Below are 16,150 nucleotides of genomic sequence, written 5' to 3' on the forward strand. Positions count from 1 at the left end.
AGAGAATCTGTGATAGCTAAAACATGTCCAACATTTTGATCTAATTGTATGTAAGACACTTACACAGAACTTGGGCAAATGCTACTACATTAAATGCTAAAAAAAAACCCTGCTGAATCTCACCTTCAGGCGAGCCTACGGCAAGGATCAGGAGCCCTGTTGGCTAACAGCAGGAGAATCTCAAAGCTTAGACAAAGCCAGGGTTTGAACTTACAAGACTTAATGATCCAAACACTAACCCAGCTTTCGCATCCCAATACTTCCACACAGCTGTGCAATCACATCAGCAGAGTCTGCTATGAGATGATGAAAAATTTAACCAACATCAAAAAGTTCTTTGGCTGAATCTAGCTTTCTGGATTTAGTAGACAGACACCTGTGATGCTGACTCCATGCCTTACTCAGATCTTTAATGACTCACCAGTTAAATCTTCATTCTACAGACTAAGCAAGCTATGGACTCCCTAATACCATATTAGTTAAAGATTCTCCTGTAAGCAGATCCTATTCAATCAAGCTAGAAGGTGTCATGGCTTCATGCCTCAGTCTTTCTGCAGAGCCACAGGCTCTTGATCCTACCCATGAGTAAGCTTTAATTAAAGCAAAGCTCATTATGCCACTATACTGAGTTCTAGGTGAATAAGCACACTGTAAACATGTGTACTGTATGCCTACATAATGAATCTTATGCTCGTTACTCGGCTGGCCTGTCAACTAGCGGCTATTGAGGATCGATCACGTTTACTGATTCTGTGTCTGTAGATCAGGCTGCCTTCTGTGGGACTGGCTGAATTGTAAACCTCCTAAAAAGGACTTGCGGTAGTCTCTACGGACAACTTTAGCTGCTATTTTAATATAATGTTCTAATCAACTTGTCCTGTCAGCTTTATAGTGTACTTCCTCTATATGACATGAGTGAACACTTGCAGTGGCAGCAAGAACAATGCAGTGATTTGATGTACTTGCTAACTTTACTTGAAAAGAAATTAAAGTGTTGTGAAGTCTACAACTATGTTGACTGAACAGCCAGCCATCAAAAGGGGCCTGTTAACGTATTGAAAACCATAATTTGACAGCAATGCATTGCCACTAGGGTAAATGGCAAGGGCAAGTCGATAAGATTCTATTTATTGGAAAACAGTATTGGAATGCAGGGTAAGTGTGTGATACTCACAGCTTTAAGAAATCAGAAAAATGTTACACAGCTGCTTACTGCATCATCCATCAACCAGAAATACTTTAACAATGCAGTATGCTTTGCAAACTATCATCAATCACCCTATCAACATGTTCTTTAGAGTCAGGGCCTAGGAATCTCAAGAGCCTTACCTAGGAACCTTGATTGGGAATACACCAGGAGTCTATACTGCTAACACTGGGTGGGGAAACACCTACTGTATTCTAGATACAGTGGATGGGAATCCATCTTGCAGCCTTGCACCTCCTCTCAACTCTTGTTGGAGAAACACCTCAGAACATGTCCTGGGAACCCTGTTTAGGAATACACTCTGGACTCTTTCTTGCAATCACTGGTTGGGATTACAACCTGCCATCTATACCACTAAAACTGGGTGGGAAGTTACACTGGAGCCTATTCTAGGACACTGTGTGGGACTTCAGCTTGCAGTCTATCTCAAGAAAACTTGTTGGGAAAAACCCCAAAGGCTATCCTGGGAACCCTGTCTGGGAATACACTCTGGAGCCTACCACTATCACGGCTTGTAAATACACCCTGGAACCTATCTCACAAAAACTGGGAGGGAATACACCCTGGAATGTATTTCATTATCACTAACACATGCTGTTCTGTGATGGACTGGTGGCCAGGGTTCCTGGGAATATGCACAGGAACCTATCTCGCAAACACTGGTTAGGAATACTCTCTGGAGTCTATCCCATTCTATCTGGGTGTCAATAACCCATGTAGTTTATCCCACTATCACTAGGTGGAAATGTAGCACCGTGGTCCTTTAAAAACTTTGTTTGGATGAAATGACAATAAAAGCTTCTTGACTTGACTTGACTTAGAGTCTTTTCCAAAAATACACCCTAAAGGAGCCAATACTGCCACCAGCATGTTTATGGGAGGCAGATAAAACATGGAGGATCCTGAAGGAAAGCCATGTGGATTTGAAGAGAATATGCAAAACTCACAGACATTAACCTGTGGACCCTCGGTCTATGAGGCGGTAACACTAACTTCTGTCTATCACTGTGTGCCACCCCACATCCAAATCTTTCAGCAAAAGTACAAATAGACTAGTTTTTTAAGACATGCTATCACTTAATATAAGTTGACAGTTTTCTATTAAACATGTTGCATGAAATTAAGTTGAATCATGGTCACCTGACCGATTGCTGGCAGTTTTAAATAAAGCATACTGTACATTCTGAGTAGTACTGGGTGCCTCTAGAATTTGGGACAAGGTAGATCTGATAGAGACTCTGGACGTACCACATCATGGACAGCAGGACACACGCCAGGAGGATATGGGATGAGCAGAGGAGGGCACTGCAACCTCCTGTAGCGACACCCACTCTGGGTCTAGGTGATGGTGGGGCAGCAGATGGAGTGGTCTCTATGGAGAGATCACAAATTCACCATTTTTATTACTGGAACAATTACAAGCAGCCTTTGGGGCAGTGTGTGCAATTAGTGTCAACTCTACAGCAATTAATGTTTCTGCATGAAAGTGATTACAGAAGGAGAAATATAACCTGACCACACAAATAAATAGCAGTTTGTTTAGGAAAGTCAACTCATATCACATTTTCTAGCTGTGAGTCAATGCATTGGCAGTGCACGGGAATAACAATAAAATGACAGTAATAATAGAGGTTATTTCAATAGACTGGTCCTCTATGTGGCAGAAGCATCAGGGAAATTTACTAGAAGTGGCCTTGCATGACTGCTGTAATCATCCTAGAATGTAGCCAAGTATATGGGCGAAGAATATCTTTTTTTTAATTATAGTTTGAAGCAAGGTCTTAATGAAAAAATATAATAAACAGCATTCATTTTGAAAACACAACCTACTTATATAATTCAAATAAACAAGTGCAATTATGCTTCACTACTCATATGGAGATTTCCATCATGTTCCATGGTTGTAAAACTGATTTTTTTTAATATGCAATATGTAAGCAAGTATGATATTTTACCTGTAAGCACAATGGTACTGAATACTCGATTCTGATTGGTTGGAAGAGGTTTTTTTTTTAAATAACAGTTCTGACAATATTTCCATCTGTGAATTTTATATTAATGTACACTTTTTATTACATTATTTATTTATGTATACATTTATTTATTTATATAGCAACAAAAATGTTAATAAATGTTGATAACGTTTTCTATAACAAGTTTTTTTACTTTTACATATTACCTCTAATAACAGTGATCGAGTTAGTCGGTGCTAGTTTTAGTCACAGTGCTTATTGTGTCTTATAAAATCTGCTAGATGAGGTTGAGACCATAAATATCTCAAAAAAAAAAAAAAACACCAGCATTCTTTTAATCTATTTGATCGCTGCATCAATTCTATAATGTGCAGAAACATGATGTCTCTGTAGTTAGGTCGACTCTAGGTTTAGTAACAAGCTTCAACATATCCAGTTAAAACCAGTCCATGGGTCGGCTGCTTAACACAACCTTTACCTTTACAACAGAATACTAGACGCTTTTAGCATGCGAGTGTCAATTCCACACCTTCCAGAGTGAGACATAAAAATAGCACAAACAGCATTTCTATGTGAGTTATGGCTTTGACACTGGCAGACTAGAACATGGTTTATGATACATATTTCATAACACACATGGTCTGGCTTGGACTATTACATGCTCAGAAAAATACACGATTGAACTGTGCATTGAACTGTACCTGACTTATCACTGGTGTATTCACCTGTGCTTGAGGTATCTTTAGTACCCCTAATATGTATCATTCTCATGTGAATGTGAATACAGAACCTTTAAAAATGATTTATGACAGATACAGTAACTAGGACCTTAAATCCAATTATGTACTTTAAAGCATGGGTGTCAAACTCATTTAAGATAACAGACCACATTGCGCTTAGCTCAATGTCAATGCACAAAAAAAGTCTGCTAATTCATTTTTAGCAGACAGATAACATTAAATTATTATGAAATGCATGCATTTAGCTGAAATGTACATTTCATATTAGCATATTAGCATATTTTGTCAGTAGCTGAGTTTATGGCTCTGCTCTGTTTTTCACTCTAATGGATTTACAGATATATCTTTGAGGGTATTTCAATTCACATCTGGTGCAAAAGGCGATATTAAATCTAAAATATGGATGCTAATGCATTTGGTGGGCTGGATTAGTTTAGAACTGATATGATGCTAGTTCTTTTGATCAAAGACTATTCTTTTATCTCCTTCCACCTTGTTAACGTTCTATCTAACATATTTTTGTTCTGCCAGAAAATGTACTACAAAGGTATTATGTTAAAGCTTTAGATACACCTTGTTAATTCACCAGTACAACGCTTGATGAGAATATGTCTGTCACTATTAGCTTATTTTTTAGGTGTACCGACTCTGTGTTCCAGCAGGAGGCAGTCTGACATTGCATTGCCATGTTTGTTTATAAAGGGTTCGGACAGAACAGCGTGGTCTCATGATGGGAGCAATATGAATTTGTAACAATTTCCACAAATTGAATTTAGCAACTATGGCACCTTTGTTACCGCTTGTCTTTGATCATTCCTGAGATTTGATAGGAACACAGGCTAAATGTGAAGGAAACTGTACTCTGTGCAGTGGGAACACTGATGAGACTCACCTATGGGCAAGTCTACCTCCGTGGTGGAAGTGATAGGTTTGGGTTCCTCTGTCCAGGGTGTTGCATGCACAGCCACGCTCCAGTCGCTCCATGTGCCGATCTCCATGTCCTTAGCAGCCACCTGGATGATGTACTCCTTCCCCACGTAAGCGTCTGTGATGGTGTGGGAGGTGCTGTCTGAGAGCTCCACCTGTTAACCAAGAACACAGTCAGTGGTGCTGTGAATGAAGATTACAATCTGACGATTTGACCTATGATGTATGAAATCATGTACTGCCATGAGATGACTTGACATATTTCACAGTATCAGCTCTAAGGTGACATATTAAATGTGGCATGCTCTAATTTTAGATACTGTATATCTAATAGTGTACTGTACACCACAGACTAACAGTCATTCTTAAAGAAGACTCTGAAGAGAAAAAGAAATCTTAAATCTATTTTTATGCATTATTGTGCTCCTTTTAGTCTGTTTGACTGGTTACTTGAAATAAATGGGTTTAATCCAAACCTCATTAAAAATAATGTCTACTTAGACCTAATGTCTTCTATCCATAGAAAGTGCAGGATTAAACAACGCTTTAGGGCACAAAAAAGAAATAAAAGAAATTAAACAAGCCTAATATTCAAATGGTTAAAATATATATTTTTTTCCCATAGATAAATAGGGTCTGGCTCCAAAAAGCTTGAGATCTCCTGCACTCTACTAGTCTAATCAAACTATTCAGAATAAAGCAGCTTTAAAACCCAAATGTTCTTTGCTCCTTATTTGCATCCACAATGTTCTCACTCTTTGTAATTTTGTTTTTAAAATCGAACCACAGAACCTTCAGGCATCTCTTTTCTGCTGTTTACTACAAGCTCCGACAGTTGATTTATCAGCTATTGTAATACATTGTCCAGGTATTATTAGTGCGATTGGCGACTTTCCTGGTTTGAACACGCCACTTAAACTAAAAGTATGCAGGTACAGAGATACGGGAACAGGTTTGGATTTGGTGGGGGTCTTAAATGTGTGTCCGGGACTGGAGTTCTTTTCAAATTGTGTTGATAAAAGCTTGAAGAGGAAGAATAAATGGTGCAAAGTCTTTATTGCAAGAAAGAGCAGATTGAAAGAGCAGATATCTGTCATATCTCAGTACGTCCTCACCGATCTATTAATCCACCAGTTCCCCAAAATCAGCGAATCAATTGTGCACTGTACATACAGTATATCTACCATTTTCTGCTTGCTAGCTTCATATAAAGTCTTGTTACTCTGAGCATTTCCTAGCCTTCACTTTGTTTGTGTGTCTCTGTACTGTATATGACCTTTTCTTTTTTCTTTGTCCTTCACTTTTCTCTTCCCTTACCTACAGTATAATAATCTCTTTGCCTAGACTGACCTTTGCCTGTTTTATGGATTATAATTTTTAAAGTAGGAACTGTTCTTTGTAAAGCCTTGCACCGGCAACCTGCGATCCTGAAACTGAGCTTCAGACCAAGTACAAATTCTACTATTTCTATCTTTATTTATATAAAAAGTTCTTTGGTGTGTGATAAAGATCTCTTGGTCATTCTGTATCATGGATGGCTGAGTAATTGTTTATGAAATATGAAAGCATGGATGCATAAAAACAGCACATACTGTATTAATTGCAAAGAATTTGAGAAAGACATCTTATCAAGCTAGTAGTTAAGATTATTAGAGTGTAACATTTAGGCTAGGAAAGTTTTACTTTAAAATATTATTAGAATGTTTCATAGACAAAATTGTGGAATTACTGTTAATGTTCCTACTAATAACGATGTTACAGCGACACCTGATATATTCTTTGTATATAAAGTGTAATGATTAGAACTTAAAAAAAAGGAAAAAAAAATAAAGAAAATAGTTTTTTTGTTCCAATATGTCTGACTATTTTTCCCACTACAATGTGTCTGTATGAATGTGCGTGTGTATGTCCCCTCACACCTGAAGACCATTTGTAAATGTGCTCCGTGATGAAGCCAGAGATTCGCAATTGAAAGCGGAGCACAGTGTTTCCCCCCAAGAAGGAGGAAATATGCCTAATGCACTACAGCTGAGGCCTGGAGAAAGCGTGATGGCAAAGATCAACCAAAGCCCATGAGTCATCTGGGCATCCTTCACCCCTCTGTTCCTCACAGCACCCCGGGTCTATCCCTTCTTCCCGCTTTTCTTATTTTCTTCCATCTCTCACGCAAACACAACACAGCTGAAACAAACAGTGCCACCACAGTGAAGCAATCAGCAGTAATACTCAATGCCACAATGCCAGACGCTGGCGTAGCTTCCAAATGGCACGACGCAATGAAAACCATCAGAGATTCATCCACCAGCCTCAGAGAGCAACGTGGGTGTGGATTTACTTTCATTTGAATTTGAAAGAATACACCTCTGTGTGGCACCTAATCGGGTTTACTGTGAAAAACCAAAGTGTAAAACCAGCCATTTTTTTTTTCTTCTGATGAGAATTTCTGATACGATTGTTTGCCCAGCTTTCCATCGTGGACATGCAGGAAAACAGTCACAACCCAGGACTGATATCATTTAGTCGTCGCATTTACATTTTAATTGAACATTTTCTTTCATAATTGGAAGAGAGTGCTGCTCATTTCCCCAGTGCTTCCTCAAAACCCGCTGAACAATGGTTGAATCCCTTTCATTTAGATTAAGGCATGTTCTCCACTCGCTCTACCCCACCTCCCTCCCCTCAACCACCAAAAGTGTGAGAACTCTTTAAGCACATGGGTTAGCAAGGGCCGGCCGGTTGTCATTCGAGCGGAGGTCTTAGCCTGCCTGTAATGACATTTCACAGCTAGACACTGAATCTGTAAGGATATCAAGCTCCTACGCTTTTGTCACTTCTTTCATTTAACCCCTTTTATTACAAAGATGAGAATGAAGTAAACTGCCAGCTGGAAGTTGGCACTCGGTGTAGGGTGCAGTCGACTGGCACGAGGCTCAATTCACCCCAGAGTGAAGTTTCTCTCCTGTATCCGGAGCTGAAGCGGATGTTTCTCTTCTATGCTCTGTTTCCCTGTCTTAGCCACAAACCCTCTCCCAATTACCGGGCACTTATGAGGAGCTTTAGAGCCAAGAATGCAAATAGGAGTTTAGACAGGATTTAACCTGAACCTCAACCAGCCGCCCTTAACACACAAACACACACAAACATTACACCCCATAATCACACCAGACCTTCTCAGGTCAGCACAAAAAAACCTCAGCACAAGGTCAGAGATGAAAGTCTACATGATGGTGTGTGGTCAGTCTATGAGGACATGGATGTAGTGGTGAGACTGCTGAGTAAATAAACAGGAAGGAACAGGATGTTTCTTCTGGCTAACATCTCTGCCACGGTCTTATTTGGCAACACGGATATTGTGATAGTTCATAATGTGTATGAGTCATGTACAGTAGGTATGCATTCTGTAAATGACTCCTGAATGTATACAGAATAAGATCTAGACATGTAGATAAACATAAACAGTCAGATCAGAAAAACAGTTAGAAAGAAAGAATAAATCAGTGAGTATACATTACAATGTGGGTGAATGTCACTAAAATAACAACTGTGGCCTAATGGTTAGAGAGTCTGACTCGTAACCCAAAGGTTGTGGGTTCGAGTCTCGGGCCGGCCACGACTGAGGTGCCCTTGAGCAAGGCACCGACCCCCCCTCCCCCCCCCTCCAATTGCTCCCCGGTCGCCGCAGCATAAATGGCTGCCCACTGCTCCGGGTGTGAGTTCACGGTGTGTGTGTGTTCACTGCTGTGTGTGTCCACTTTGGATGGGTTACATGCAGAGAACGAATTCTGAGTATGGGTCACCGTACTTCGCTGTATGTCACGTCACTTTTTTTTTTTTAAAACAAAACGACACTTGGGAAAAGTTAAAGTGTCTTTCTGATATGTTCTCGAGTAACAGTAAGAATATACTACCTTAAAATATTTACATTGAGAATAACTGAAATAATGTTCTGTACATTGGTTTGTTTTTATTGTACATCTGTACATTGGTTTTATTCAAATTTGAATGAATAATGAAAAATTATATATATATATAATATATATATATAGACGCCTGAGATAGGCACAGGCCCCCGAGGTAGTTCGGATAAGCAGTAGCAAATAAGTGAGTGAGTGAGATTCCCACCATAAAGTCTACAGTTTGACTATAAACGAACACTTTAAATCTAATATGTACTAATGAGTATAAAAGTGGCACTCACTCTCCATCTGAATATTAACCTAACTCAGAAGTCCTGGTCCTGTGCTCCTATCCTGCACATGTTAGTGTTTTGTCTGCTTTAACACACACACTTTAGCTCACAAAGGGCTTTTAATTAGCTGATTATTTGAATCAGATGTGTTGGGAGCAGGGAAAACACTAGAAATATGATGAAAAGAGGGTACTTCAGGAACTCTAGGACCAGGGTTGGGAAACCTGTTGCCTAAATGATGAGCTCAGGGTTTAAATCTGGGTTCTGTTATACAGTAGTCATGTAGTCATAGTCATAGAATGGTGTTGGAACAAATGTTCCGATTTCTGACTTTTCAATAAATCAAGCCAAAAAAGTAAAAATGAATAATAATAAAAAAAACAACTTAATCAAAATAAAGCATAAAAAGGGTTCTTATATATTATGTTTGTATGACTGGGTAAAGAAAATAGATTTTCTGCACTCTGACCTACACAGACTACTAGTGCATACATGAAAATCTCCAACTCAGACCAAATGAACCTCACTCAACTAATTAACTTTTCTGAGACTCACTGACTTAAACACAGAGCATCGGAATGGCAGCGAAGTGAATTTTGATCATGACTGAAAGGTTGGCTGATTTAATCGCTGACCCGCTGAACACCAAAGGAGGAAAGATTCACTGATTCAGACACCGATCTGCTGAAAGACAGTAAACGAGTGGTAATCTCACTCCTAAATGAAATGACTCACTGACCCAAGTTGAGCAAGTGCAGTGTTGTAAGAACAGCTTACACAGTTAATGAAGGCTTAAAAAACACACACACCCACAGCAAAATCACACAGCTATACACCTACATAATTCATTTTTTTCATCATCATAAAGTCCATCATTAGCAAATGAATAAAATAAATTACTCGGTGTGTGAGACATTGACCGATATTGATGACTTCACCACAGTGACTTGGCCAAAATAATTCATATGGTGCTTAATTGTGGAATGACAGACTCATATGCTATAACTTGTAATACACATGTTATAGATAAAATAAATTCTTGCTCATTTGCAAGTATCATCCATAACAACTTACTTGCTATTCAAAATGTTTTTACTTAAGTAAATGTAATGAATGGACAATCATGTCAGGCTATTTATATAGTCATGGATAATGTTATTAATATCGCATTATTAAGGAACGCATTCTCTAGACTCTTCAACTCCGACATCATCCAACGCACCGAAGCATAGCGTACAAGGTGGCATAGCGTCCAGCGTACAAGGTGGCATAGCAATCCATCACCAGTCACAATCACACACATTCACACACTACACACAATTTAAAGATGCCAGTCATCCAACAATCATATCTTATCATTCATTTTCTCCCGAAAATGTCTCCCGTTCTACCAAAAATCTACCGTTTTTTTTCTAGGAAAAAAAACACATCCCCAAAACTTTGAACGGAACCTAAAAAGGAACCCATCCTCTTTCGGCGGCATACTTTGCATAGTGGGACTAAACATAACACTAATCAGTTAATACTTAAACAAATATATATATAATGAGCCTAGGAAATGAGCCTGATATCTTCAACCATTTATGTCTACACACAATTAGGCAGCAGACTATCGAAAAAAAAAAAACTGTCACAGCCTTATAATGTGTCATATAGTACTTTCCTCCCTTATATTGGATATGAATTAAAGAGAAATTGGTGTGATGAGGTCTATGAGCAGGAAAATGGAGACCGGAGGGCAGTGTGACTTAGCTGACTTGACCTCTGTGTATTCCCCAGCCAGACGACTTCCAGACCCATTCGTGTTCATGATAGTCCTGTGAATAATTTATATAACATGCTACATTAGCTTCCTGATGCTCACCAGTGCGTCTTCTATATACGTTTTTTGAGATGTTTATTGTACAGTCCAAATGCCATATTTCTGATCTAAAAAAAAAAAAAGCCCTTCAAAATATTCACTAAATGTTTACCAAACGCATGGAAGCCTCATAACACATGAAAGCTGATATATTAACTATATTAACTTTATATAGAATATGTCTTTTATATGAGCAGAAATGCAATAAGCAATAAGGGATTTTCTATTTAAAAGTGCAAAACACAAGGCAGCGGTGATGCAATTACATTAATCTAGCAACCACAGTGTGATTTACTGCAACCCGAAGTACATTACATTACATTACGTTTGCAGAAGGCCTGGTATCGAAAGGCAAACTTGAAAATGTTATTTTTTCATTTCTTCAAAATATGTTTCATTATTTAAGAATAATGAGAAAGTTTCACAAAAACGAAAACATTATTACTGCACTGAAGTTGTTATTGAAATTTGGCTGCACATTTGCATCTCTGATTACGACGCATTCAGAAAGAGTCTAGAGAAAGCTTTTCTTTATAGCTACTGTAACGTACGAGCCAAGTGAAAACACTCGTGTCTACGTTCTTCGTATTCCGCATCGTACAGAATCTCTTCCAGACGTTTCTTTAAGATCTGAAATTCCAGGAGCAAAAACTAATTAAATCAATTAAAAACTGACATATTAATTGCCAAAACAATTATTTTTTGGCAAATCACCTACAATTGATCTTAAATTAAATAGATGCTGTGAAGCAAAATGGAAATAAATGCTTCAACATTATCACTGAAGGCTGTATTCTATTCTGATTGGTCAGATGGTGTTGATTAATTTTCCATAACAGCAGCTCAGACAAGAGTTTCGGCTGTTAGATACTGTATTACAGAGCTCCGTCTAATACGTCATCAGTTCTATAGTGACAACTTACACAGGGTCTTGTATGGAGGATGCACCATATAAATGACTGCGTATAATTGTTGATATGTAAAGTTTAGAAGAAATGTGACCACTCTGTAACAGTCTAAACCAGGGGTCGGCAACCTTAAACACTCAAAGAGCCATTTGGACCCGTTTCCCCACAGAAAAAAAACACAGGGAGCCACAAATCCCTTTTGACATCTAAAATGAAGATAACACTGCATATATCGTTTTTTACCTTTATGGAAAGTATGGAAAAAAATTTAGTGTGTTGCATTTATGAAATCAATGAACTGCTACCGAGTAAACGAAATTTTATTTCTGCAAGCAAACTAAAATACAGTAGTTTAAACTAACCTTAACAAAAAAGATTATGGGTTGAAGGTTACTTTCAAATAAAATGTTCAGTGTCTAATTGAGTCCTCTTCGTATTCATGACATCAAAATTTTAACTTGTCGGCTGCAGAAAACCAAAAATGCGTCTGCTTCTGTGTGTCGGATTTCGCAAGTCGGCAGTTATGACGCATATTTTGAGCGACAAACAAATTAAACGCGGTTTATTTTAATGTTACAAGAGCATCATAATCTTAGAATTTAGAATTACATTTTTTTAAAAAAATAACTAACTAAAATAAAATAAATTTAAGTTAAATATTTATTTTCCAAATCTACAGGGAGCCGCAGCAGAGGGATGAAAGAGCCACGTGCGGCTCCGGAGCCGCGGGTTTCCGACCCCTGGTCTAAGTTTATGATTTCAGATTTCTCAGTATAGTTTTGTGATTCCTTATAAACATGACAGGATAGATTTCATTAAATGTGTCTAATTTGATTAAATAAACTGTCATATAGATAATAATATAATATAACTATATATTGATTATTTTGCACTGCAGTAATTTTTTTGCAGTTTCTTTTATTCTACAGCAATATATTGCTGTAGTATAAAAGAAAGAAAAAAAAGCACTTCATAACATGCTGTAATTGGAAAATAATTAACACTGAGATGGTAACAGTATCTTATTTCCAAATCAGGCCACATTACTCCACCTTATCTTTGATTATTCTTCTATAACAGCACTGTAACAAACTCTTCATGTTTAATTCCTTAGTTATCTAGCCATTATGTAAGGTGAAGTACCAGCCTGTTGATAACTGCACCCTCACCCTGGTCTACATCATGCCTTGAGCAGGCTCAGTAGGGACAGAAATTCTTTGTGGCCTTCTTTAATTCAAGCACTTAACCTTCAAAGCAGGCTTTGAACTCAGAAAGGAAATGTGTGCCTTTATCAGGACACTCAAGCATCACATTCTGTAAGGCTAATTTCATTAAAGGTACGCAGTAATAACTGCTGCGTTCTGACTTTCCTTGGCCGGTCGGGCTGCTTACTCTTTCTGTTTACATTCATCATCACAGACCATTGGCAGCTAATTCGGGTGGATTTCAGGCATTGTAAGCGTCCTGTAAATCTCCTGCTGCGGGCCTGCAAACAAACAACACCAAACCACAAAGAAACAGATTCTGCAGCTTGCCAAGTGTGTGTATTAACCTGGAATTTGCGTTGAGATAAATACCGCTGCTGCCAAAAAGAAAAATAAAAAATGGAAGCAGGTGCATCCTACACTTAATGAGGACAGATGGGAGAGAGATGATCCAAATAATTCACACACAAATACCATAAAACACCCACAAAGAACCTTCACAAAGTCTAGAATCATCTGGGAACGAATAAAAGCCAAGGAAACCAACTCCTCACTCACTCTGACCACCAGCCAAATGTAAAGAACTGAACAGAGTGAAACAAAAAGGCAGCACCGACTGCTAAGGCTAGTTTCACAATGGACCAGCTAATACACACAAGGATCTTAAAATCTATTCTGTCTAATCCCTAAGCAAACACACGCTCTTTTCCCCTGAAGGTCTGAGAGCGCAGTGTGAATGCTCTGGACTCAGATCAGAAGCTCACCGTGCTTCTCCTTTCATTCAACTCTGCCTGAGAGTGCTTATAAAATATGCACAATATCGAAATAGAGTCTCGATAAATAAATAATTCATATTCTCTGGTGAGCAGCAAACAAGGAGACGGAGAAAGTGACCGTCTAAAAATAAAGCTTGATTTCATTCAATAGCCTTGGGACAGTTTATTTGGGTTTGGCTTCGGCTTTGATGAGATACTGTGCAGTTAATATCGGTTAATATTATTTTATCCGAATTAGGAAGCAGAGCTTGGTCGTTGTTTATGCAAAACATTATTTATTACTCGGTTAATGCGCATTATCACTGTATCACCAAGTTTATCACTGTTGAATTGAACTGTTCATGTTTGCACACCGACTCTATTAATTTATGTTCAAATCCGTAGGGCTTCAAAGATTTCAAAGGGGTTTTCAAGGGAAATCTGATTACTGTAGTTCTTATTGGATCTTAGCTTCCTCAAGCAATTTGACTCAAATAGACTTTTATAGGAACACAATCAGTTGAAAAGTTTTACATGGGCACAAACAAGTCACCATTAGAATGTGAGTTTTTTCCCCCTCGGTTGTCAAATTTCAGCAGGAAACAGTGCCACCCTAAAACTATGGTGGCAGAATTAGCTGATCACAATCATTTGGCTGATCACTGTAACATCAGGTGATCAAAGTAACATTAGCTGATCACTGTAATATTATCTGATCTCAATACATTTAGCTGATCACAGTAACATTAGCTGATCACAGTACGTTTAGCTGATCACTGTAACATTAGCTGATCATGGTAACATTAGCTGATCACAGTACATTTAGCTGATCACTGTAACATTAGCTGATCACGGTAACATTAGCTGATCACAGTACATTTAGCTGATCACTGTAACATTAGCTGATCACAGTATGTTTAGCTGATCACTGTAGCATTGGCTGATCCCAGAACCACTGGCTGATCACTGTAACATTAGCTGATCACTGTAACATTAGCTGATCATGGTAACATTAGCTGATCACAGTACGTTTAGCTGATCACTGTAACTTTAGCTGATCACTGTAACATTAGCTGATCACAGTACGTTTAGCTGATCACTGTAGCATTAGCTGATCACAGAACCACTGGCTGATCACCGTAGCATTAGCTGATCACAGTAACATTAGCTGATCACAGTACTTTTAAGTGATCACAGTACTTTTAGCTGCTCACTGTAACATTAGCTGCTCACAGTGCTTTTAGCTGATCACAGTACTTTCAAGTCATCACAGTACTTTTAGCTGATCACTGTAACATTAGCTGATCACAGTACTTTTAAATGATCACAGTACTTTTAGCTGATCACTGAAACATTTACTGTGATCAGCTAATGTTTCAGTGATCAGCTAAAAGTACTGTGATCAATTAAAAGTACTGTGATCAGCCAATGTTTCAGTGATCAGCTAAAAGTACTGTGATCACTTAAAAGTACTGTGATCAGCTAAAAGTACTTTTAGTACATGCTAGAGTACATGACGTCCTTTTCAACAAATGTCTTTTCAATTGTCACTGGTGGAATATCAAGTGTGAAAAGGGAGACGGTAATAAAAACTAAGAACGAGAAAAAAGTAAACAAAAATATTGAATACAATTAAACAGTCTAACAGTCTAAACAGTCTCACTTGAGACAGAGCAGCTTAATAGAGATATACCATAAACAAAATGAGCAATTAGAAATTGGTATAATACATATGCAGCATTATGGGAATTGAAAAATGAAGTAGGTCTCCAATGTGGACTTCACTAAAATTCAGATCCTGGTTACAGCCCTTGAAACAATTAAAAAACTATTAAGAGTTCTTGATTTAACTTTTTTAATAAGAGCGCAATGAACTCTGTGAAATGGCTTCTATTAATTCTTATTACAAAAACGTTAAAAACTACACATGGACGGCTTCCTCATCGATTCAACAATATAAGGGGGGCTGTTGAAATTCCTCCCATTTCTCAGAAGGTTCAGGGTGTGCAGCCTCGCAATCGGCACCTCATTGAGTATTATCCACAGGCTCTATTTTAATCTGTATTTCTGAGATGGCTGCTGAAAAAAGGCTTAACCCATACAGTGAAGGGGAACCGGTGAGAAAAGAGATTTGTACATGCTTTGGAGATTACATAAGGGAAAGGCCAGTGACCCCCGTCTCCCATCCCTATCCTGTCCAATTTAACTCTAACACCCTATACTGACTTCAGGCTTTTGGTATGGAAATTGAGGCTTTGAGGGACCCAAAATCTTTTATCCAGGACTGGAATTCTTGGGCTTCTTGCATGCTGCTTGTGTATCCAAGGCCAATTCAATATAAACCCCCAGTGTGAGCAGATTTAGTGGAACATAGTTAATTTTTTT

General features: G+C 38.3%; 1 protein-coding gene across 1 annotated transcript in view; it reads right to left on the reverse strand.

The window, feature by feature from the left end:
- The window catches only part of cntfr (ciliary neurotrophic factor receptor), a 168,650-nt gene that overhangs the window by 3,376 nt on the left and 149,124 nt on the right, over nucleotides 1–16,150 (reverse strand). The window contains exons 7-8 of the mRNA XM_060895780.1: nucleotides 4,813–5,002; nucleotides 2,456–2,579 (exon numbers count right to left, since the gene is read on the reverse strand). Coding sequence (XP_060751763.1) covers nucleotides 2,456–2,579; nucleotides 4,813–5,002 — 314 coding nt within the window. The remainder of the gene's footprint in view (nucleotides 1–2,455; nucleotides 2,580–4,812; nucleotides 5,003–16,150) is intronic.

Source organism: Tachysurus vachellii, chromosome 20 (genome assembly GCF_030014155.1).
Source record: "Tachysurus vachellii isolate PV-2020 chromosome 20, HZAU_Pvac_v1, whole genome shotgun sequence".
Classification (NCBI taxonomy): domain Eukaryota; kingdom Metazoa; phylum Chordata; class Actinopteri; order Siluriformes; family Bagridae; genus Tachysurus; species Tachysurus vachellii.